The sequence below is a fragment of the Pteropus medius genome, unplaced genomic scaffold, assembly GCF_902729225.1.
Source record: "Pteropus medius unplaced genomic scaffold, Ma_sr-lr_union100, whole genome shotgun sequence".
NCBI lineage: Eukaryota > Metazoa > Chordata > Mammalia > Chiroptera > Pteropodidae > Pteropus > Pteropus medius.
In genome coordinates this window covers 3,183,611-3,210,020 of record NW_024346150.1, presented here as the reverse complement: position 1 = coordinate 3,210,020, position 26,410 = coordinate 3,183,611, and the positions used below count along the sequence as shown (strand labels likewise).

The window sequence follows — 26,410 nt, the reverse complement described above, 5'->3', positions numbered from 1 at the left end:
GTAGAGAGGCAGGGCTGGGAAGGTCAGAGCTCAGTTTTGGATATGCCTATTGGATGCCCAGGTGGAGCTGCCATCTAGGCGGGTGGATGTGTGATCATAGTCGAGGAGGAATGGTTCACGAACTTGGTATGTTTTTCAGAGAGAGGTCAGCAAGAAAATAACACTAGGAACTTTCTTACTGCAAATTGCACATTACTCCCCTCTTAAAGAGAAATGCAGTGCTCCATTATTCGTGTGTTCAAGTGAAGCCTTTTAGACAAGTGGTAGTCAGAAATAACAACAGTTAACACTTAAAGGATCCTACTACCTGCCAGGCCTGGTTCTTAGCCCAACATATATGAACTCATTTATTCCTTGTGGGGTAGGTTAAAATTATCTCCATTTTTACGGATGAAGAAACTGAGGAACAGAGAGGTTAGAGAACTTGCCAGAGGTTTCAGAGGTAGTTAAGTGGCAAAGCTGAAATTTGAAAGCAGACACCAACTCCAGAGTCCATGCCCCAAATACTCTCTTACAGTGCTGCCTTTGCAGGACTTTGCAGGCTCATGTTTTGTTTGTATGAGAGCGAGATACCATAATCCTTTCAAATTTTCAGAGTCGACAAATAGAGTTCTATGTTACTAAAAGAAGTACGATATTTGTTCATATTTTTTATTTGCCTTAAAAAAAAAATCACCTTAAAATGTGCAAAGTTCCTATTAGTATCCATAATAATGACATTTTGATTCAATTTTATGTATGTTTGATAGCTAAATGTTGCTCATTGTTTAGGTCAATAGAATTTTAAAGGTTGCCAAACCCAACTTTGTGGTTATGAAATTATTGGCAGGAGGACACAAAAAGGAATCTAAGGTAAGTACATTGTGGGGAAAATAAATGGTCCAAAATTATTGTAAAACTTCACTTTTTTTCAATAAGATGTATAAGTATTATTACAAAAATTTTGAACACATAAAAATGATCACCCTAAAAGAGGTTGAGCAGCAGAAATTAACTAGAGCTTGCCATTTTGCCTTGAGACATGACATACATTTTGTCAACTAAAAATTTCAAAAGTCTGCCCTTCTGTTCCCCTCCATCCTCTTGTGTAAATTACTGATTGACTTGGGATAACAAAAAAATGTGTATAAGTACATTTATGGGAGAGATATTTAAAAAGTCATCTGCCTTTAGAAAGGCGAATGCTTCAGTAATTTTAAGACATTTTTAATGGTTCGGGAGATGAAACATTCCATGAGCTTCCTTCGTAATGTTATATCATCAGTGCTATATAAACATTTGACACAGAAGTTCTGCATTGGTTGGAAGCCAACTGCTGAGGCGTTTCTGGTGGCATATGCCCATTGTATGTATCTTTATTTGTTCACTCCCATTGTTTTTCTATCTTATCTCCTGCCCTGCTTTACCAGTGACTCTCATTTCATTGGTCAGTACTATCAGTGACTGGAAGTAAAAAAACTTGCTGACCCATGATCTTTTCCTGTAATTAAAGTCTATTTTCCTGTGTTAACTATACTCTGAAGGTAAAAAACAGATGGTCAGAATGTTTTCTAATGAACTTCATAAATCCAGAGATAAGCTAATTTTTTCCCCTCCAGGTTAGTTCCTAACTTAATGGTTTTGTCATTAAACCAGTTTTTATCTCTGTGCTGCCTTGTCTTTAAAAATATAAAATTCTAAAATAAAAATTATCTTTATGTCCACATATTTGTTGGATACATTGATTTTTCTGATTTTCTTTATAGGTACCTCCCGAATTTGATTTCTCTGCTCACAAGTACTTTCCTGTTGTGAAACTTGTTTGAGACTGAAGGGTGACCATAAAAGGGTAAAATCGAATTTCAGATTCTATCCATCCATCAGTCTTACCACATAACATGAAGTGAAATGGATTTCTTGGATAACAACCCATTATAAGGAATACTTTTAATTTGACAGCGACATGAATGAAAACTGCTGTTTTAAAGTGGTTTATTATGTCCATGGATGAAACTGGTCTTGTTGAATGCATTGATGAGTGTTATATGGTTTTATTACAGATTTAATCATAAATCATTTTTTATGAATAAGATTGAGTGAAAATAGTGTTTGTAAAGGTTAATAAATTTCTTGACAAAAATGCACTACTGCATATGAAAAACAGTACTTTGTTGACACATGTTAAGAACTGAAGGTGTTTACTCTAACATTTGAGTAATTCAAACAAATCATCCAAAAGAAGTTTTAAATCAAGGGATTTATTAAACACTTGTATGGGATTTTGGCAAAATACATTTAAAAGGGATTTGGGGGGACCTCTAAGCTATATAGGGAGGCTAAATTACATGGGATTGTGATTTTGTGTAATGACATCTTAAATTATATATCCATAAGAATATAGTTTTTAAAAAACATCCTTTAACTGTTACCTTTGGCACTTTTAAGATTGTTTAAGCCAAGCCCCTAAAAGTACCTGGTACGTTTGATACCAGCAATCAGGTGGCAGCACTGTAGGGAGTCAGGAGCTCGGTCCTTGGGTCCCCCACGAAAGATTTACATGGAGGTCCAACACTCAGAAGAAAGAGCTGACGAAAAGTAGCAAACAAGTGATTTTATTAAGTAGCCAGAGTGAAGTACACTTGGAAGAAAGTCCAAGTGGGCACCTCAATAGAGGATTGAGGGCCCCGAGAAGTTGAGGGTCAGGGTTTATATGGGCCATAAGGTTTCTTTGTTTTTCCTCTGTCCATACTACCTCAAATGGTGCGAATTTTCTGTTCTTCCCTTAGACCTTACAAGCTGGGTCCTGCGCAGTGTGCACCCATAGATGGGAAGTCATACACCTGCACCGTGGGAATTTTGAGTAGGCACATGCCCAGTTAAGTAATTTTGCCCATACCAGTTGAGTGCCCCCGGAATAAGGCTGTATAATGGTCATTTGCAGTTAACTGACTGGGAGAAGGGCAGGAAAAGGGAGAGCCAGGCACTACTAGGATTTTTTGCCTATCTGGCTTCTGACCTTGGGGGAATGAGGGAGACTCTACAATTCTGTTAGACCCCTGGTTGTGTATTTTCTTCTGTGGGCTGGTCTCAGGGCCTGTTAACCCTTCACTGTCCTCTCCCTCCGGCTCATATCAGCCTATCTACCTACCTTTCAGTTTTAGTTGTAATTTAAGTAGTTGTTTCTATCTTCCCAACTGTAGTATAAACTTGAGAAAAAGGACTTCATCTTTCCAGAACCTGCTTAAGATGTAAAAGACATCCTGATGGCATTGCTGCTAACCTGGGGAAAACAAGGCCCCTAAGACAGTAGGTAGGCTAACTTTAGTAGTAGAAACACTTGAAGGTGACAACACAGGAAGGCTGGAAGTACAGAAAGTATTGAAGGTGGCCTTGCCGCTCCCTAAACAGTTTGCCAAAGCTGATGAAATGGGTTGATTTGTCTGAAAATTGCAAATCAGTCTAAGTACAAGTTGGTATATCAAATACTTCCAAATAAAAGTAGGGAACCAGAACTGTTGCTTTTGCAATAAGGAACCATTAAATAAAACTGGATGACTGAATATTTTTGTTGTTCTACAGCTGCCAAAGGTGTTTTCAAAATTTGCTTTTGAAGAGATATAATGACCTGAGATTTTGAACCAGTCCACGTATGCATTCATTTACATTGTAAGATTTTTTTCTGTAGTCCTATGTTAATACTGCTTTTCATTCCTTCCATTTAAAAAGAATGTATCCACTTTTGGAAGATCATGTAAAGTTATTGTACAACAACTCTGAATTTTAAACTATTGCAAAGAAACAGATGCAGTACTGGGAACCTTCTGTTTACAATTCATACATTAAGCCAAGCTTAAAGCAAAGTGGGGTGCTTTGTGTTAATCACAGACATGTCACCATTGACTTCCAGAATAATTTGAGCCGATCTCAAAAACCCAGAGCAAGATTGTCCTTTATGGGAAAAGAACTGGCAATTGTAGGCCACTGGTTAAGGTCACGGAACTACGCTTTAAAATGATACTCAAATGTTAAACATTGTCATGCAGCAGCTTTTTGGGAGAGTTAAACATTTCGGTGAACCCTTATATATGAGCATATGAGTTCTGGATAAAGGCATACATGGTACATCACCCTGGAGGTTCCATTTCTGTCATTTCACTACAGCCTTGAGAGAAGCAAATTAGTGAAAAGCAAGCTAACATCAGGAACACCTTCACAAAGACTCTGGCTTACCTCTTAAGGCTAAGTGGGTTTCATCCTAATTCCCGTGTATTTACCCTTCATTCAAAAGGCATTTGTTCATCTAAATTTGTTTATAAAGGTTCTAAAGGGCAAGCTTCAGTTATATGGAAAATGAGGTTATCTAGGACCACATCTCTAATCAATCACAATCATTTATTTGGACTTAACAGTCAAGTATTCACTAAGCACCCATCACAGTACTAGAATCTCTGTAGGAGTATAAAGTTGTATAAGCAAGGTATGGTCTATGTCACTCAACTCAGGACAAGGTATAATTTTATTCTAAAGAGTAAAGATAAACATTTGTCTCAACTAGTTAGGGCCTTGGTTTGTAAAACTCATTATCTTAAGTTTACATGTATAGTTTAAAGATGAGACTATTTAAAGTCATTTGATTTTCCCAATGCTGCACACTACCAAGGATAAAAGCCTCTTAGTTTTAAGTACATGGGAAGATACTTTAAGTAACCATTCAGTGTATACATTATCACAATTTTACAAAACAGTTTTTAAGGGACAGTGGCTTAGTACATTTTAAGAAAGTGTTGCCCTGAGCTGATAGCACACAAACATTTACACACACAAACTATTTTGCCATCTTTCTGACACTAATGAACATTTTCAAAGTCTAACCATATGAAAAAAATTAATCCACAGTTAATGGAACCTATTTTAAATATATTTTTCCTAAAATTCATTTCAGGCAACTGTTAGAAGTTGTTCAGTGTCCCGCAAACTATAATTATTTATAATTAAGAATCTTTTAGGCTAAAACAATGTGAGTAGACTGGTCCCCTGGACCTTGACGTAAATTCACAATTCTCTTCCACCATCATAAATGGATAACCAGCTATTACCAATTAAAACAATCATGCTAGTTATCAATCTAGTCATTTAATGACAGCATACTAAACAGATAATAGTTTATTTCTCAAGTTTCATCACACATGCATTATGTGCCATAGTTACTCAGGAAATCTAATCCAACATTGCTTAGGGAACCTCCACCTAGTCTTATCTTCAGGAGAAAAGATCAAATGATTCATCACTCCTCTGTACACTTGAGAAAGTGAATTAGAGTTTACATCTCTTAAAAACTGAAATAACTGCTGATTTAATTTTGGACACCAAAAGATAAAGGTCAGGGGTTTGATATCTACTTGATGCTTATTACACAGGTTGTTTTTTTAAACAGCCACGATACCTCTGAATTGTTGCCTCAGAATAGGTGCCTGTGATTCCAAAGGAGCCAGTGGTAATAAAGCATGACTGCCTGGAGAAATAGCTCAAAGTATACACCTCCTGAACAAATGGCCTTTTGATGCCTCTGCAAATGAAGATGAAATCATCATGGTTTTAAATTATATTGATATCCCATCTCCACGATCTAAAAGCTGTTTCTTTAGCGAGCAAATGGGGGATAAAGGGAAAACTGAAGGCACAGTTTTAAAAGCTAAACAAAGAGTATTTCATTTCTCAGCAACTCTCTGCACACTGATTAAACATGAGATGAACCGAGGCTTTATTTATTATCTGAGAAAGCAAGGGAAAATATCAACCCTAAGACTGAGAGAGGTTGGACAAGGAATTAGATAAATCTTATGCTTTAATTTTATGCTCTCTTCTGAGTGAAAAGTTTAATCTTAGTGATTAGGTAAAAAGATAAACATACATGAGTAACAATCAAGTTGGTGATCTTAACCTGAATGCAAACCAGGTCCTGCCTCCAGTGACTGCCAGGGATATACAGCAACTCCACAGTGGGTGTGAGGCCAGGCTTCAGCTCCCTAACTTCTCTGGGCCCCAGTTTTCTCTCTGAAACGAGAGTTCTACCAGATGACCTGAGGAGCCTGCATCTCAAATTCTGTAACTCAAAATATGTTTTCATAAGCATCACCACCCACTTACCCTTTAGAGAGCCTCGCTGAAAGTCATTAGTGTGACTGCCTGTCATTTGCAAATGACAAGCCTACTTACCTGAAACAGTAACAACCAACTCAAATCAAACCTAACATCGCTTACCAATGTAAATTATGATTAATCATTTTCCAATTTAACTTTTCATTTTTAAATCAGTTTTGATAGTCATTTACCACAAGTGAAATCAGTTTTGATAGTCATTTATCACAAGCGACATACCACTGTGACAAAACAGTTGCCATTTTTCACGCCTTTCTGAACTTTTCCAACTTGTAACATCCTTCAACATCAATTTTCTCTTCTTTTCCTCTAATGAAGTAGGCAGTTTCTCCACAAGAGACCTGCCCCACAGTGCTGTGCTGCCCTCACTGCTCTGCTGCAGGCACCTGGGGGTCACCTCTGCTCTGGCCTTGTATCAAGCCGAATCCACTTGTGGCTTTTCTTGGAAACATGGGCTTATTACAGAAGATTTTGCATTTCCCACACATATTAGCAACGTAAGTACAGGTCGCAAGTGTTCAAATTACAAGTCACTTAACATTAATGACAAGGGCTATTATACAAGTAGTCTCCTTGAAAATTCTCCCACAAAACACCTTTGTATTTAGACTCACTTAAAACTTACTAGTGGTGTTTGTGCTAACAGTCGGTGCTGTAGGCCATTTGAGTGTCATAACTGGAAGAGAGCGCATGAGGGCAGTAATCCTTCAGTGCTGACGAGGGAGAACAGAAATAATGGTTGCTACCATCACCCGCCACAGCATGTGGAGAAGAGAATGACTCCAGAAGGAAATGAGAAAAAGGAGTTCTCTTAAGTGCGGCGGGTCTCCTTCATGTCAGAAGGTGGATTCTTCCTACAGGCTTTTGTTTTAAACAAAGTCAGACTGTAGAATAAGTGCCACTGTCGCTATGCTTGAAGGAGCACTTGTGTTCTACTTTTGCTGTTGATCTTTTCATGAAATACCTATTAACCAACAAATTTTAACATCTTTAATACAGACGCTTCAAAAGTACCCCCAAAAAACCATCTAAAAGACAATCTCATTTTCCTACGTAGAGTACATACTAAAATTCCACAATAATCATCTTTAGATATATATTTTTTACTTAGTACATTTCACAGTATTCTACTCCTCGTGAATATTTTGTAGTGATCTGTTGAATCCTGACACGAAGTATGTGATTCCAGTTTGATTCAGAGTGTGTGATTCCTCTTTTCACGTTGATCAAGTAAGTTTATCATGTCTCTTTTCTGATTTTCCACATTAAGATCTAAAAAGGGGGGAAAAAAAACCCCATAATATTCTTGTATCGAACATTTTAAGAAGTCAGCCCAGGCAGGTCCCACTTGACATTGTCTAGAAACTCTCATAAAGAGGACTTTATCTCCCATCGCGACATTATAATGGAGAATTGCATTCCTAACCAAGGACAGGATACCAAGAGACCATGTGTATGGCCAACAGGGTGCCATGAAACAAAGCTAAAACATCTGAAAACTCCATAACTGTTTGAAACAGTGAAATAATGCCCCATGTTCTATAAAATGGATAATATAAAATGCACTCTGAGAAAATTTTTGATACTATCACAGCCCTGCATGCTGTGTGAATCCCTGTTTACTGCACTTCCATCAGGGAGCACACTGCCTCCTGAGAGCCACTTGCAGCTTTGGTCAGCTCTTGCTAAGTGCTTCCTTGATAGAGCTTAAATTGATTGTGGCTTCCACCATTCTTACTCTGTTCTCGGACACACAGGTGACATAAAAAGACACATAACAAATAAGACCTAAAATCAATATCTGATTTACAACTACATTAAATGGTTAATGATTTTATTAATTAAATTACTGCCATAAAGTACTACTATCTTTTAAAAGTTCTCTAAAAAAGTTGGAGTTAATGCCTTTTTTCTTCTAATGTCCCTGGAGCAAGCAGGGTCTTAAACTGTTTATTTCAATGACATAATCTTAAAATTATGTTGACATTTCATCTTAAAACTATTTCTTATAAGAGCTGACAGCATTTATCCTACTTTGCCTACTTCCTCACTTTTTTAAAAGCCTTGCACAATATCAATCCTTAGAAAGACACTTGGGTGTAAGGGATGAAAGATCACACGCCTTCACTGCAAAGCTGAACAATTAATAGGACACTGGCCTCATTTAAAACAGGGGTCCCCAAACCCTGGGCCGCAGACTGGTACTGGTCCATGGCCTGTTAGGAACCGGGCTACACAGCAGGAGGCAAGCGAGCAAAGCTTCATCAGTATTTGCAGCCGCTCCCCAATGCTAGCATCACCGCCTCAGCTCCACCTCAGATCATCAGGTGTTAGATTCTCATAGAAGCACCGGTCCCTGATGCCGAAAAGGGTGGGGACGCTGAATTAAAGGAAAGGTAAAGAGATGTAATACTCTAACCACATCTGAAAACATGCTATTCAAGAATTGAGATATGACAACACAAATAAGTGGAGTCGATGAACAAAAAAATGGAGACCTTGTATTTGCTTAAAATTCTGACACTAATGTGTGAATCTACATTTTAAAAAATATTACCTAAATAGCCTGGAAATATGTCAAAAATCATGTCAGGACTCCCATTTCTAAAACCCTCAAACAGCTCTGCCAAATGTAATAGCTGACATGGGGATAAAATATGATGTTTTAAGAATGCACTTTTGAATCAAACACTTTCTACCAAATAACTGGCCAGAACACTTAAAAATATCAATGTCATAAATGATAATGACAAATGGCTCCACTAAAGGACACTAAAAGGCATAACAATTAATGTAATAATGATCCCGGACCAGAAAAGGTATTTGTTGGACAATTCACTAAATTTGAATAATGTCTATTGGTCAGACAATAGCATTGTATCAATATTAATTTCTTCATTTTGATCATTGTACTGTGGTCACATAAGATGTTCACATTTGGGGAACCTGGATGAAGGATACAATGGAAATTCCTTTTATTATTTTCTAAAAATCTAAATTATTTTTAAATGGAAAGTTAAAAAAATTTTAAGAAAAAAGTTAAGAAAAATGCATTGCCTATAATGGTAATAAAAGGACTCTGTGAGGCCAAAAATGAAGTGGAAGTAAGAACTCCTACACGTAATGAAGTATCAAAGCGAGCTTCTCCCCTGAGGACTTCTCCTGAAGCCTGAAGACACTAGGTTTCAAAAGGTACAGGAATACAAAAACCAAAAGACTAGGGCTTCACTCGAGGTGAGGAGTCATGAAGGGGACCCCTATACAAAGCTGAAACCCCAAAGGCTCACATCCTTGGTTTAAAGGTAATGAGAAACTAACTTGTAATAAAAATAAGCAAGAAAACCTAGTTTGTGAATGGAGGGGATTCTTACCCACATGAGATGACCATGCCAGGTATATAATCTTAACTCATTTCCTGTGTGATCCAAAAAAAACCTAAAGAAGAGAATTTATTAAAGATGCTGTGAGTTTGTGGTGCCTGCCTTGAGACTGGTAGAAGCAAACTACCTATTTCAGTGGAATACACCTGTAACTCAGTCCCCAAAGACTTCCCACAGATTAAGTTCCCAGAAAACAGTTCACAGTTGAAAAGCACAAAACACAAGGGAACAACTGGAAGAAGTGGAATATAAAACAACTCCGTGTGATATATTTTAAGAAATAAAAGATGTCTAAGCATGAGCAAGGAATAATGGCCCAAAGAATGGCCAAGCAGAAAGTCTAGAAATACAAAAATAATTAAGATTAAAAACAAAGTGTGAATTAAAGAATAGGTAAGGCAGAGGTGAGAGAAAACTTTGAACTGGAAGATATTTCTGAGGAAATTATTTCGAATGTAGATGAGAGGCAAAAATGAAAAATATGAAAAAGGATAAGAAATATGAATAGAATGAGATCTAACACTTCTGAGTTCAAGAAGGAATCAAAAAGGGAAGAAGCATTATTCAAAGATATTGGCTGAGATTTTCTTCCAGAGGGACTGGCCTTGCCAGATATTTAAAATAAAAAAGGCTGCTAGACAGTGTGGTACAGTGTGAATAAACAGAGAAACCAATGGAACAGGAACAACCCCTAAATTAGACCCAAGTACATGTGGAAATTTACTATTTGATGAAGGTAGCATGAAATTACTGGCTTTGAATGGTGTTGAGCCAACTGGACAGCCCTTAAGAAAACTGTACCTATAGCTAGTTCCATATACCTGAATACATCTGAAATGAATCAAGAGAGCAAAATAAAATATAAAAGCAGAAGAGGATTCTGGAAAGATGGTGGCAACAGTAGCATAGTTTTTGAACCTCTCAGAGTCCCTACATAAAGCAACTGAATTAAAAAACTCAAAAACCATAGACATTTACAAGACTAGATGACAAAGAATCCTGCGGTCCCTATACAAGAGCATCTGATGGAGAACCCCACACAGCCAAGAGATTTGCACCAGAGAGTACCAGAGAGTTCCAGCAGTGGGTGAACTGCTGGAAGTGAGGGAGTTTCTGCTGCAACCATAGCAGGTGCCCCCCAAGGTGACCATGGTGAGGACCAGGGGGCAGGTGGAGGCTGAGCCCCATGGACTTCTAAAACTGATTCGCCAGGGCTCCTTTCGAGAGCTCCTTCCCAGGAACGGCCCATGGAGAGACTCAGAGCGCTGAGTGTAGAGTGAAGCAGCAGCCAAGCAGGACAGGGACAAGAGACAAAGGAATCTGAAGGTTCAGATAAAAGAGGAAGGGGGCGGGGGAGGCCCCACTGGCCAAAGATGGGACAACGTGAACTTCAAAAAGGATAAATACAACTGAGCGAAACCCATCAAATGTTTAAATCTAGGTTTATAGTTATATTTTTTAAATCGTCACCTTCGGAAGATGACAAATAATTCATTATTGTGAGAAGTAAATAATTAAGCATTTATCCTGCCTACACTAAAAGAATATCACTGACTTGTCTATAAAAATACTCCAATTAACAAATGAAATAGAAAAGGCTAGATTAGAATATCACCAATGAATTAATAAAGGCACTTAGCATCAACTGCTGCTCACATCACAAAATATGCCAGACGTTATGTGCCTCCTGCTGTGCAGCAAGAAGAACACAACCACAGCTACAAAAATGTCCAACCTGAATCTAATCACAAGGAAACACAAAGCCAGAATCTGATACACTCATTGGCCTGGACTCTTCAAAATCCAAAATAACAACAATACAAAATGCTACTATAAAAAGCTGCCTTATAGTGGTGCTTTTCATAAGTGCTGTAGAGCAGCAGTCCCCAACCTTTTTGGTACCAGGGACTGGTGCTCCTATGAGAATCTCATGCCTGATGATCTGAGGTGGAGCTGAGGCAGTGATGCTAGCGCTGAGGAGTGGCTGCAAATGCAGATGAAGCTTTGCTGGCTCGCCCGCCACTCACCTCTTGCTGTGTGGCCCGGTTCCTAAGAGGCCATGGACCAGTACTGCTCCACAACCCACGCGTTGGGAACCCCTGCTGTAAAATGATCAAGTGGTGAACTGACAGATCATTTTGTTAAGGAAATCCCTAAATGTCACCGAAGACAAATGCACCAACTGATTCCTGAGGGCTTGAGCCCCACTGAACACCCAGACTTCATCTTGGGCACTTAAACCCTGTACCTCCCTCCACCGACCCTGTGCTCAAAGGCTTCTGAAGAAAAGAAAATGTCCTTCAAATGACAGACCATTTACAATGTTTCTGCTGGGATTCACTGTACGGTCACTCTAAAAATGAAGGGACACAAAGTAGATCGTTACAACTGCACCTAGAATGAGGTGACCCCGCCAGTTATTACCATTTACATTTCTGTCATTCCCTGCAAGGGCTGCCTGCTTGTCTGTCTCAGATTCTGCCTCATTTTCATCCATGTTGTACTCATCGTCTCCTCCCAGTTTCTGGTTTCTCTCTGTAAAATTAGTACAGACACATCAAACATAAGCTACATCATTTCTCTCTTGATGCCACAGGAACACCAGAGCCCAGGTACCGGGATTATCTCAATCCTGGTTTCACAGTCAGATCTTTTTGCTGCATCTTAGGAAATGACAGGTATTGTGTGCTTGCTTCCAGTACACATACCAAATAGGAGTTCTCTGTGTCCATCCACTTCAACTCTAAATCTATATAAAATTATGTAACTAGCAAGCTAGCTAAACCAAAGTCCCAGTTTTTAAGAGAGACAGTCAAGGTTAAAAGCAAACACCACTGCTTTTGGAAACAACAGGTTTCTAGTTAACGACAGCATCTCTTGAGGATGTCTCATTTCTCCAAAAGGTCATGAAGTGGCTATTGTGAGCCAAAGGGTAAAATTTTCCATCATACATACAGAATTAGATCATTCATCACTATGATCATCCCTGAAGAGAACAAACCAGAAAAGATCAGGACAAAATGCATTCGACAGACATATTCACAAGGTTTAATGTAAACATTTTATATATGTCTCCACATAAGTAAACAAAATCTTTTTTAAAGCATGCCTGGAAAAGTCAGATCCAGTGATATTTCTCTGCACACACTGCCCGAACTGGAAATGAAGCACAGGCTTGTGTGCCCTGTATTTTATTCTGCAAAGTAGATCATTACAGCCACACCTAGAACGAGGTGTATCCCTCACGCCCTGCAGGGCCACAGGCCCCTCAGGAGCTTTTACACTTTGTGACCTGCTAAGTGGTCTGAAACCTGAGTGCCACTGGATCAGCCACTGAGGTTCCCCCCTTTTTTTTTTTCTTTAATTGTTGAACTGAGAACTTGTGAGAACACATTCTTCAGAAGAAGAAACTTGAATGAAAATTATATTTAAATGGAATCAGGATAATTTCTGCAAATAAGCACAGTCCCCAATTTCTGTTACTGGTCATCCCAGAACACAGGTGTCCCCATAAGTGCTCCTGGCTCAGCTAGGATTGAAACTTTTCACATCTTTAAGAAACCAGAATACATCCCATAATATTCTGTTGATCTGTTTCCCATATTTTCCTTTAAAAAAGAAAAATGTCAACCAAACCAGGAAGGTGGGATTCACATGTCCCTTTTCTGCAACACTCAAATATGCACAAACCTCCATCTGTCCAATCCTTCCTTCCTCCAGTCACCAGGCACTGACTGGTGACACTGTGAGGAAGTGGAGAGACAAAGACAAGGCACATTGTCTGCCTGCCAGGAGGCCCACCTTTACCCGATCTAAGCACCCATCAAGGTCTGCCACCTGAAAAGCCCGCTCGACCCTGTAAATATTATTTCTGAAACCCCCAGGTGCTGGTGAGTGCACTGCTCTTCTCTCCTGCCTCCTACTTGATAATGGATATTGAATGAAGGAACAAACAAAATGAACCACCAGATTGTGAACTGCTGTTTGGTAAACTTCAGGGCGAACCCGTCCCACATCAGGAGGGAGACTAGGGGAAGGCAGCCCCCAGAGCCTCTCGCTCACCTTGTTTGTCAGCATCCTGTTCCTCCTCCTGCCCATCCCGGATGACAAGCTGGCCTTGCTCAAGGTCCTCCGCATTCTGATTTCCATGGCTCACCACGAGGGCAGCTGGCACCTGTGGGGTCAGGCCAAGGCCTCCAGCATCTCCCATGCCTTTTCCACCTGCATGTCTATCTTCTTCCACAGCCTGTTCTTGGTCTGGCGCTGGTGGCAGCCCCAGGCTGTCCCTCCGAAGCTCTCCCTCACTGAGGACCTGAATGTCACTGGTTTCTTCTGTGCATAGAACAGAGTTAGCTGTGACCCCATCAGCATTTAATTTCATTAAAACAAAAACAAAAATCCTAATACCGCTCAACTCTCAGAGCCTTCTCAAGGACTGTGCACGGGTGGGACAGCGGGGTAATTTATTTTGTGACATCAGCAGAAGACTCTAGTCTTCTCTATGCCTGCAGTTCATCTTCAGAACCACAAGGAGGAGAAAAGTGGTTAGAAAAAAAATCTGGACAGAGTTATCATAATTACAGAGACAACATACAAGGAGAAAAGGGTATATGGCTGAGGTTATCTGATCATCATATCTGTTTGAGACAAGTACTTGGGAGCCACTGACAGCGCCCAGGACTCGGGCACCTCCCCTAAATCCCACAGTCCCACCAATGCCCTGAATAAAGGCACAGCCTGGACCTTTCTTTACACAGCTACCAAAGAACAAGGCACTTAGTTTACAGGGATGAGACCAGTAACACAGAAAAAGCCCTGTGGCCCCAGTTCCAGATGCCCAGAGAGACACTCACCTGCCACCTGTAGCCTCATTACCAGGCTCACCAACTGCCTCCAGCAGCACACTCTGCCCTCCAAGTATTTGTACGGAGTAGAGGGCATGAACTGCCACTGTTTTTTATTTGAATGGGGCTCTGAAGAGGGTTTAAGTGTGTAATTATCAAGCTTCACTTACCTTTCTCAACCGGTCTTTTCAAATCCAAAACGGTCTCAGAACTGGGGACTGGTGTCTGAGGCTCGCCATTACTGGGTATGTTTGCTTTTGCTTGTGGCTCCTCTGACTGGGACAATGCTGCTTCCTGTGACTTCAACTGAGGTTCACTGGGAGCCTGGAGCTGAAACAGGAGCACAGGATGGCCAGGCCAGGGGCTCCATGATCAGAAACCTTACAACAACCCCGAGCAATGCAATGGACCACCACAGCCTTCTGACAAATGAGAACATTGAAACCCTGAGAAATGCCGCAATCTGCCCTAGTTGTGCCTTATCACCTGACATAAATCAGAAGATCTGAGGTTGAGTCAAGATCTCCCAGAAAATACTTTCAGTAATGGATTAACAAGCAAGCAAAAGAACAACAAGGAAAAAGAAAATCTGAACAACACTACAAATCAACTAAACTGAACAGACATTGATTCGCTCTACTGAACAAGAGCAAAATACACATTCTTCTCAAGTGGACATTGAATATTCTCCAGGACAAACAGATGCTAGGCCACAAAACAAGTCTCAACAAATTTAAAATGACTGAAATCATACAAAATATGTTTTCCAGTCACAGTAGAATGACATTATTAATCAGTAGCAGAATGAAATTTGAGAATGAAATTAGGCAACATACTTTCAAAATAACCAATGGGTCAATGAAATCAGAAGGCAAATTAGAGAGTACCCTGAGAAAAATTAAAACAAAGAAACACAACAAACCAAACTTATAGGAGGCAGCTAAAGGATGCTTAGAGGGAAATTTACAGACCTATATTCAAAAACACAAAGATCTCAAATCAATAACATGATCTTCCACCTAAAGATATTAGAAAAAGAAGAGCAAACTGAACCAAAATCAAGGACATCATAAAGATTAGAGAAGGAATTAATGGCATAAAGAATTAAAAAAAAAAGAATAGAGAAAAACCAATGAAACTAAGTTACTTCTTTGAAAAGATGAACAAAATAGACAATCCCTTAGCCAGATTAACTGAGAAAAAAGTATAGACTCAAATTACTAAAATCGAAAATGAAAGGGGACAGCACTACCAACCTCATACAAATAAAAAAGTAGTATTATACAGAAGGGAATACTACGAACAACTGTTTGCCAACAGGTTTAACTTTGATGAAATAGACAAGTTCCTAGAAAGACACAAACTACCAAAACTGACTCAAGAAGAAGCAGAAAAATTTGAGTAGACTTTATAAATATTGACTCAGTAATTTAAAATTTTCTCCTCCAAAAAGCCTGGACCCGCAAAGCGTCACTAGTGAATTCTACCAAACATTTAAAGTTGAATCAATACCAAATCTTCACAGACTCCTGCAAAAAAAAAAAAAAAAAAGATGAAGGAATACTCCCTAACTCATTCTATGAGCCTAATATTACCCTTATACCACAAGCACAGACATTACAAGAAAATAAAACTATAGGCCAATATCATAAATATAGACACCAAAATCCTCAACAAAATACTAGCAAATCAAATCAAAGAGATTTTATACACCATGACTAACTGAGATTTGTTCAAGAAATGCAAGGTTAAACATCCAAAAATTGATTAATGTAATATATCAATAGAATGAAGGACAAAAAAAACACATGATCATGTCAATAGATGCACAGAAAGAATTTGACAAAATCCAACCCCTCTTCTTGATAAAAGCACTCAACAAATTAAGAATAGAATGGACTTCCTCAACTTGATAAAGTCCATCTATGAAAAACCTACAGCTAACAATAAACTTAATGGTGAAAGACTTAATACTTTTGTCCTATGCTCAAAAACAACGATGTCTGCTCTTTCCATTTCTATTTAACACTGTACTGGAGGTTCTAGACAGGGTAATAAGATAAGAAAAAGAAATAAAAGGCATACAAATTGGAAAGGAAAATGTAAAACCATATCTCTTTTTAGATGACATAACATAGTATATAGGAGATACAAAAGAATCACAAAAAATATTATTGGACCTAATAAGTTCAGCAAGGTTACAAGATATAGGATAAATATAAAAAATAAATTGTATTTCTGTACACCTAGCAATAAACCACTTGAAAATAAACCAATTCCATTTATAATAGCATAAGAAATACAAATAAACTGAACAAAAGAAGTGCAAGGCTTCTGAAAACTACAAAACACTGTGGAAAGAGAATAAAGGACTTTAAGGGAAAAACATCCCATATTAGAACAGAAGACTTAATGTTAAGATGACACTACTCCCAAACTAATCTACAGATTCAATTGTAACCTGTCGAAATTCATCTGGATTTGAAGAAATTGACAAGTGGATCCTAAAATTCATACGGAAAGTCAACCGGCTCAGAATAGCCAAAATAATCTTGAAAAAGAACAAAGTTGGAGCACTCACATTTTCTGATTTCAAAGCTTACTACAGAGCTACAGTCATCAAGACTATGTGGTATGACATACAAACAGACCAATGGAACAGAATTGAGAGCCCAGAAATGAAACATCACGCTTAAAATGATTTTTGATAAGGATGTCAAGACAATTCATTGAAGAAAAGAATAGTTTTGGGTTTGTTTGTTTGTTTTTAATAAATGATAGAGACTGAATATCCATATGCAAAAGAATAGTTGGACATCTACCCCCACACCATATACAAAAATAGAATTAACTCAAAATTGATCATAGTACTAAATGTAAGAGCTAAGAACTTTAAAACTCTTAGAAGAAAATACAGTAAATATTCATGACCTTGGGTTAGGCAAAGCCTTTTCAAATAAAACACCAAAAGAACAAGTGACAAAAGAGAAAACTGATAAAATGGACTTGATCAAAATTTAAAACTTGTTCTTTAATGAATACAATGAAAGAAAAAAAAATGGGAAAAATATTTGTTAATCATCTAATATCTTTATATATATATGACTATATAAAGAATTTACAACTCAATAATAAAATAATTTAAAAATGGACAAAGGAGCCAAATAGACATTTCTCCAAAGAAAATATACAAATGGCCAATAAAGCACACGAAAGGATGTTCAACATCATTAGTTATTAGGGAAATGCAAATCCAAAGCACAATGAGACACCTAACACCCATTAGGATGGCTATAATGAAAAAGATAATAAGAGTTAGCAAGGATGTGGAGAAATTGGAACCCTCATAAACCGCTGTTGAGAATGTAGAAGAGTATGATCACTTTTTGAAAACAGTTTGGCAGTTTCTCAATACATTAAGTATAGAGTTACCATATGACCCAGCAATTCCACTCCTAGGTAAACACCTACGAGAAATGAAAACTTAGGTCCACACAAAAGTGTGCATATGAATGTTCATAGCATTATTCATAATTGCCTATTATTCATTATTCATAAATATCTGTCAAGTAACAAATGAATAAACAAAATGTGGAACAGCCATGCAATGGAATATTATACAGCCATAAAAAGGAATAAAGTCTTCATACATGCAACATGGATAAACCCTGAAAAGCATTATGCTAAGTGAAAGAAGCCAGACAACAAAAGGCCACATATTGTATGATTTGATAAGGCAAATCTACAGAGATAGAAAATAGTTTAATGATTGTCTAGGGCTCTGGGGGTTGGGGAGTGAGCAAATAGGTATGGAGTTGCTTTGGGCGTAATAAAAATGTTCTAAAATTGATTGTGATGATGGTTGTACAATTCTGTGAATATAATAAAAACCAGTGAATTATAAATATTACACAGGGTGAACTGTATAGTATATAAATTATATCTTGATAAAGCTGCTATATTTAAAGACAAAACTAAAGATCTCCCAGAAGGCTTCAAGCAGCAGTTTCATGGGCTGTGTTTTACGAAGAAGGTAGCCTCACAGCACAGGCTCTGATCACTCCATCACTGACCAGGTGGTATGACCCTGACCGTAGTACTTAACTATCTCCATGGGCCTCAGCACCTTCGAAATGAGAAAACAACAGCAACTCTCTCCCAGACTGGCTGTGTGCTTCAGCTGAAGTGATCTTGGTGAAGTCTCAAGCACAGGGACTGAAGCCAGAGTCTAGCCTTCCAGGTTAGAGTCCCAGCACCCTGGACCAGGCTGTTGTGTCTCAGGGAACCAAACCCACAAGGGAGAGCAGCGGAGAGTAAATCAGACAGCCGATAAGAAACAAATGCCTGAAGAAGGGATAGGAATACCTTCTGGAAATCCTTGGCAAAAAAACCCAGAGTTACCTGCTGGCCTTGGTTTTTTTTCTCACTCAAGTCTCTGGAAGCTACAGCTTCGTTCCCCTTTTTGGTGACTTCTTCTATCCGCTCCTCACACTGCTCCTTCACCTCTTTCATCTGATTGATGCACTGGCTCCTTTGAGAAAGGAGGGAAGAACAAATATCAATGGATGTGTCTATATACCAAGTGTGTCCCTGCTGTGACTGTGGAATCCACGTCAGTAAAAGACACACTCGTCTTTTTCCTGCACCAGGCACTTTATCTGAAGAGGACATAGGGCAGGGCAATGTGTGTTCTTGACTATTATATTACAAGGAAACTGTAGTTGATTGAAACTTACAAAAAGGAAGTCACATTGTTCTAAAACAGGTAAACTTTAGTGATTAGAAAAAGCAATTTTTTAAATAAAATCTGTGGTATGATAAAAAATGTTTTTGATTTTTGTCCCCAGCTACTGGCACGGAGCTCCTACAACCCTTGGAACTTCCTGAGTAATGGAAGTGTCTCCTGTTATTTATAATGAGCCCGGTGGACCACGCCTGAGTTTATGCTAATGAGATGACTCAGTGGGAGGAGCCTACAGAGCTGGAGGATGGGGCTGGTGGCCAAAGGAACCAACCACATAATGAGAGGGTTCGAACTTTCAGCCCTACACCCATCCTGCAGGGAGCTGGGACTGGAGATGGCTTTCGATCACATGACCAAGGCTTAATCAATAATGCCTACATAATAAAACCTCAGATAAAAACTTTAGATCATGAGCCTTGGCCAACTTCCCAGTTGGTAAACATGTCTATGTACCAGAAAGGCGGCACCCCAACTCCAACAGAAGCTTCTGCCTTCCCCCCATTCCCACCCCAGATCATACGTTATGAGTCTCTGCCATTCAGCTATTCTTGAGTGGTATCTTTACAATAAAACTGTAATTGTAAGTATAGAACTGTCCTGAGTTCTTTGAGTTGTTTGAGAGAATGACTGAACCTGAGGGTGTTATGGGAAGCCTGGAATTTATAGCTAGCCAGGCAAAAGTACATGTGGCTTGGGGACACCCAGAACTTGTGGCTGGCATCAGAAGTGGGGGCAGGCTCCTTGGACTGAGCTCCTTAATCTGTGGAGTTTGCGGGAACTCTGGGCAGAGTCAAAACTGAAATGAATTTATACTTCCAAGAGGAGGAAATAGATGTTTTTTTTCCTGTTCCTCTCACTAAGTAGAACTAAAAACTCTGGACTTTATATTTAAAACAAACATAAGAAGAGTCCCAAAGGTGGAAAGAAGGCAGCACACCAGCTAGAGACCTCGGACCTGAAGAACAACACAGTGGTGTCATTGGACGGACGTAGGGAAGCCAGCACTTCCACTCCCACCTGACAGTAATGTGGTTCCCTCCCTCCCCCATGAAGATGTCAGCGAAGGGTCAGGGCTTTCACCACTGACCAGAGGTTTTAATCAAAAATCACTCATCACATCAAGAACCAGGCAGATCTCAAATTGAAAAGAGACAACCAATAAATACAAACACTGACATGACAGAGAATTTAAAATGATCTGACAAAGATTTTAAAGCAACCACCAGAAAAATATTTCAATGACCGATTAAAACATACTTGAAGCAAATGAAAAAATAGTCTCAGCAAAGAAATAGAAGATATGAAGAAGCAGCGAATGGAAATTTTAGAACTGAAAAATGCAACATCGAAAACTTTAAAACTCAGTTGAGGAAAGAATCAGCGAAATGGAAGACAGAACAATAGATATTACCCGATCTAAACAGAGGAAAAAACAGACTGGAAAAATTAAAAACAAAACAAAACAAAAACACATAGCTTCAGGGACCTGTGACCTGTGTGCCTCTAACTAAAGACCTAAGACTTATGTCATCAGAATCCAGGAGATTTCCCAGCAAGGCCCACATAACTATTCATTTTTTATGCACATCCCCAAGGTCTTACTCCTATTCACTCACTTCCATGACAACACAATATTATCTGTCTTGCCCAGGTAGATCCCTCTGAGCTCCCCAGTTCTCTTTCCTTTTTTTCTAGAACCTAAAGTCTTAATCTCCCTTCTCCACTCCCCATTCTAAATGGCCTTTCCAAAGAAGTCTTTTGGGTAATAAATAAGCATTCATGAAAATGATCTAGTTTGAGACAGTATCTAAAGTGGGTAAGTTAGCATCAGGTTTGGCTGAGTGAAATAGAAAGACCAAAAGATAGTTTATTTTTTCCTCACAAAAAAGAAGTCTGGATATGGGCAATTCAGGGTCATGTATAGTAGCTCTGCGTGATCAAAAATCCAGGCTTCTCTTTTTGTTTCAAAATCCTAGCATTTGGTTTTCATCCTCATGATTACCTCATGCTCCAGGATAGCTGCTAGCGGTCAGACACCTTGTGTGAGGCCCAGGCAGCAGGAAGGGGGAGGAAAGGTAAAGGAAAAGGATGTGCCAGTGGACTGTCCCCATTTTCAGAAGATTTCCTGTAAGCTCCACTCACAATTTCCTTTTTCCACTGGCCAGAACTTAGTCATTTGGCCATACCTAACTGCAAGGAAAGATTAGAAATGTTGTATTTTTGCTGGGGAAAAAAAGATGACTGGATCTGGATAAGCTCTGACCAGTCTTTGCCACAAGCAGTTTCTCAAAAAGGTTTGAGTCGCGAAAATTGGTAAAACTACTAAGTAGTGTACCAAATTGAGAATATATCCAGTTATATACTATTATGTTAATTTAAATGTTTAACTCATGTTTAATATAGACACAGATAGATACATACAGAAATATTTATCAATATGTATATATAACACAGATGAGTATACACATGTATATCTCTGCTGTCAGCTGAGAAAGCCTAGTAGCAATGATACCCCAGTAGCAACAAATATCTAGATCTTGGTTTATAATACCATTCACCAGTAAAAATAACAGGGCTCCTTAGAGAAATGCTTGATTGGACTGGGACAGAATATACCAACTGGGATGTTAAAAAAAAAAAAGAACAAAAAGAAAAAGCAAATCCACGACACTGGGGATATGTCCACTGGACAATGGAGTCAACTGAAAGAGTCCCCGTGGCCAAAGGTAGAACAATTTGAGCAAAAAAAAATAAAATAGTATTGAATTATATCAAAGTATAAAACAAATATCCATGAGTCCCTACTGATATAAATAAGAGCCAAATCTGTACAGAAAAATTCAAATCAATTTATAGAGATGCTCTGCCCTTAGGAAAATGGAACATATTCCTCAATCTTTTAAGTGTTGGCTACGCATAGTGACTTCTTCCAAAGATTATAATATTCAGGGAGAAAAAATACAGTAAGTTGATAGTGAAGAAACCTGACAACCACTGCCTCAGTCAAGAGGTCAAGATTAATATCGACAGTGCTAATCGTACTGACAATATGTACCCTCAATGTGAAGTAATGAAAATGGCACTTTACTTCTGTGTGGCCTTCCTCCCCAAAAGGTGGTGCTCCAGTGTAACTATAAGAAAAACATCAAATCTTAACTGAAGGACAGTCTACAAAATACCTAACCATTAAGAGGTAACCTAACACCAACCAAGGTCAGAGAAAGAGAGGAAGAAATAAGGCTGAAACCAGAAGCCGGACATGTGGTTTCCTGATTCTGTGCAGTGCTCTCATACCACATGGCTGCCTCTTCCACACTGCACGCATTTCAGAACCAAGTGCAAGTGCACTTAACCTCTAACTCTTGTAATACACCCCTCAGTTCAAAGGAACTTACCAGGTCTCAACGTACCACGTACACAGAGGGGTGTCAGCTAGTGCAGAAATAACGAAAGGCAGTTCCTGACCTTGCACAGCTTACAGATCAAGAGAAAAGAAGACTTGCCGAAATAGTCACTTAAATAAAATTCTCACGAACATGCAAGCCACAGGTGGTAGACTAGTGCCCAGAAGTTTAAACACTGGGAACAAAAAGAGAAACGTCTGTGCACTGAAAGAACTAGACATGTCCAGTTCATTGTTATGAATATCACAGAAGCTCAGGATTAGCAAATGAGCAGGTGCAGGGCCATTCCTGGACCTTTAAACCTACAAAAGGGAAATACTGTTTTTCAGCCTTGCAAAAATCAAGTACAAAGAGCTTCTATCTCAGCCTTGCAGATTAAGGTCAGCTCTCCATACTCCAGCAATAAAGGAGAACAACCTCAGAAAAAAGCTCAAATTCCAAGACACAGACCATACAGATCGTGACAGCGTTACTTCCTGAAGTCCTCGGGCTGGCTTTTTCTTACACGTTTTGGTAAATGTTCAGGCATTAACTGGAGCTAAATTATAGAGACATACAGGACTTGGCCATAAGAGATTATTCTAACTGGTGCAACTGATGGTCGGAAGCATGTGAATGGACTGTATTCATCCCGGACTCTGATGTCGGAGTATTACTAATTACATTCTAGTAACAGCATTCACCAGCCCTACTTCTTCATGGCATGGAGATAGATGGCAAACGGTTCATCTCACACACTGACTCTAGGTGCTTTGGGGAGAGAATGCAAGGCTGTGTCTGGATCAAATATGGTGATCACTTAGTGATGGACAGAAGTAAGAAGTGGGGATGTGTGCTGACTCACACTGAAAAAGAACATTAACTTGTTTATAAGGAAACTGGGCCTTTCCATCAGCTTCTTTATTCTCAACACTGTCTTTTATAAAACATTTAGACCAGAGAGAATGTTTTAACAGAGGACAGGCAAACTTATACATGGGCATATACACAAAGTGGTGCATTCAATTTGTGGGAACCTGATGCACAACTTTGTGTATATATCCATTTACAAATTTTCTAACAACGTGTTCATACCTTTTATCAGATTCTCAAAAAGGATCTATAATCCAAAGAAGTTAAGGACAACTAACTCTTTCCAGCTTTCAACATTCCATGAATATCATCCCTGGGAAACATCTTCTATCTGGTTCTGGGCTTTGGGCACAACTAATGAAATAGGTGTAGTCAGCCTGAGTTTTCGATCTACCAACCTCCTAAGAGAAAAACAGTGCATCCCAAACGCACAGCCAATCCAGTTAGAACATCCTGCTTACTGTCTGTCTGAATGCTCCTACCTGGAACACAGAGCTGCCCTCCCTGTCACTGGGCCCTGGCTGAATTCCAGCTAAAATATTCTGGATTAACATTTATCAAGGGAGGCCATTAGTGGCTTATTGTATTTCAATCAATGGAAGGGAAATACATGCTCTAAGGTGTCTCTCAAGGATGAGTAATAGAAAGATTGGAGCACTTGATATTTGTTAGAACGTTTTCGTCGGTTATCAGCCTAACTCAGGGTTTCTTGACTTGGCACTACTGGTGTTTTGGGTCAAATAAAACTTTGTTGTGAGAGGAGCCCTACGCACGGTAGGATGCTTACCAGCATCTCTACCCACGAGATGCCAGGATCACCTTCCTCCAAGGTGTTGTGGACAACTAAAAGTGTCTCCAGACATTGCTGAAGGTCTCCTGGGTGCAAAACTGCCACTCATGGAGACCACTGGCCTAGCTGAATAAGGTTCCATATGCATATTCTCTAATTGTGTTTCCTTCGCATTGACTGTGAGGGCCTTTACATATTTATGTACTTGGAGATTCCTGCTTTTAGTTCTATTTGGTTTTAAAGCAATTGAGAAGACATGACAGTGAACAGACAATCTTTTGGAAGACATCAGAATCCCTATGAGGGCGACAGGTGTAAGGAGATTTATTCTCCATTGCTGGTGACGGCGCAGATGGCTAAAACCTTTCAGAAGGCAATGTGGCAATTTATACCAAGTGATACACTAAACCTACAATTGAGTCTTTTTTAGAAGGAAATAATCCAAAATAATAATTTTTAAAAGTTACAGGCATTGATGTCAGGCCAATTATAATAATCAAAACTTAGAAGTATCCTAAATATCCAACAAAAAGGGAAATGGTACCTCCACAGTATGCAATAGTAACCAGCCATTTTTACATTTTTAAATTTGGGAGCAATATAGATTTTTATATATACATAGTACAAGTAAGTGAAAAAATGATTTATTATGTAAAAAAAATTGTTTGAACCTAGGTACAGATTAGAGAGGAGTAAAATTGAAAAGAGGTCTGGGGCCATGGGTGGCTGGATGTCTCTGAATCCCAAACTTCTTGTGCTTGAAGGGAAATACACAGACTAGACCATTCTCTACCCTCTAAATTAGTTTTTACTATCTTACTAATGGGTTTAGCTAACTTTTTAAAAGTTTGTTTTGATCAAAAAAGTATTCCAAGAAGTAAAAGTGTAGTTTTCTTATGCAACTAAAGTGAAGTTGTTATCAGCTTAAAACAGAATGTCGTAATTATAAGCTGGAGATCTAATGTACAGCATGGTAACTATAGTTAATAATAATGTACTATACACTTGGAATTTACTATGAGAGAAAAGTGTTCTCAACCATACAAATAATAAAAGGTAAACATGTGATATTACAGATGGTTAATTAGCTCGATGGTTAACTGAGGACAGTATTTCACAATGTATAGGTATAGCAAAACATAACATTTTACAACTTAAATATACACTATAATTATTTGTCCATCATACCTCAGTAAAGCCGGAAAAATAAAAGTACTCCATTCTTACTGCAGAACTTTGGAAAGACACTTAAAAGTGAAGAAAACAAAAGCAATAAAATCATACTGATATTATGCCAAATCGCCTCTTAGTCTCTGAGTTGGATTTAGGTCACATCTGAGTACTTTTAGAACACATTATCAAAGGCTTTAGGTTTACTGACTTACCAGTAAACCCGTGCCATATCAAGTTTTAAATCAGATTAAGTTTTAAAGTATGTTGAATAAGTCATTTCCTGCTAAGGAGAACTGCCCTGCTCTCTTATCTTGTTTTATGAGTCCACTGGCTAACACTTTTCTATGGCTTTCTGAAGCACTGCTAACACTTAAAAAATAAAATGCATTTTTTCAGAAGGACCTGACTGCTTAAAAAGGAGCTGGAGTCCTCCCACAGAGCCCTGTATACTCCATCACAGGAGGGCAAGTGATTATGCTGGACGCTGTCCACTGCCTTCAGCCTAAAACTTGTCAGCCCCTGAGTGTGTGCACGTGATGCTGAGACACACTTACAGGTCATAGGAGAACTTCCTCTCCAGGTTAGTCTGGTTCTTTTGAAACTGGAGAACATCCTGATATAGCTTGCCGTAATTCTTCTGCAAGGTCTGGAACTGGTCTAAATCAAGAGGAAGACAGGAAATCACACAGTCACCAGCATGGCCGCAATGAACCCTGCTGACCCCTCCAGTCATAGCAGAAGGGGGAGCAGACCGCACAGAGGGGCTCACCCTGTTAGTGCCTCCACTGCTGCTTCAGAAGGGCCTCCCATAAAAACCCAACCCTGACGCCAAACTGACGAAGAGTAGCAAAGAAATGGAATTAAGTTGGGTTGGATAATTTTTATGTTTTATAAAGAATATCTGAATTCAGGGTGATGAGTGACCCAATTAACACACACACACATATACCACATATATATATAACAGATCACATGCATATCATATATATGTGCGTATACATGTATTTCTTAATGTACCAAAAAATGAGTCTGAATTCTGTACAGAAGCTTGAAATGTATTCAGTAACATATTTGAAGGAAAAGCT

The 26,410-nt window shown here is 38.9% G+C and overlaps 2 protein-coding genes across 5 annotated transcripts in view; one reads left to right on the top strand and one right to left on the bottom strand.

Annotated features, from left to right (window-relative positions):
- NAA35 (N-alpha-acetyltransferase 35, NatC auxiliary subunit) overlaps positions 1–3,539 on the top strand; it is a 67,921-nt gene extending 64,382 nt beyond the window's left edge. For 3 of the 4 annotated variants that reach the window (XM_039875629.1, XM_039875627.1, XM_039875626.1), the window contains exons 22-23: positions 772–852; positions 1,746–2,123. In XM_039875629.1, coding sequence (XP_039731563.1) covers positions 772–852; positions 1,746–1,805 — 141 coding nt within the window. In that variant the 3' untranslated portion in view covers positions 1,806–2,123. Of the gene's footprint in view, positions 1–771; positions 853–1,745 lie in introns of all 4 variants that reach the window. The other variant, XM_039875628.1, reaches the window with a different exon arrangement.
- An 813-nt stretch (positions 3,540–4,352) lies between these two features.
- The window catches only part of GOLM1 (golgi membrane protein 1), a 49,443-nt gene continuing 27,385 nt past the window's right edge, over positions 4,353–26,410 (bottom strand). The window contains exons 5-10 of the mRNA XM_039875630.1: positions 25,880–25,982; positions 18,764–18,893; positions 14,533–14,692; positions 13,581–13,850; positions 11,943–12,053; positions 4,353–7,410 (exon numbers count right to left, since the gene is read on the bottom strand). Coding sequence (XP_039731564.1) covers positions 7,334–7,410; positions 11,943–12,053; positions 13,581–13,850; positions 14,533–14,692; positions 18,764–18,893; positions 25,880–25,982 — 851 coding nt within the window. The 3' untranslated portion in view covers positions 4,353–7,333. The remainder of the gene's footprint in view (positions 7,411–11,942; positions 12,054–13,580; positions 13,851–14,532; positions 14,693–18,763; positions 18,894–25,879; positions 25,983–26,410) is intronic.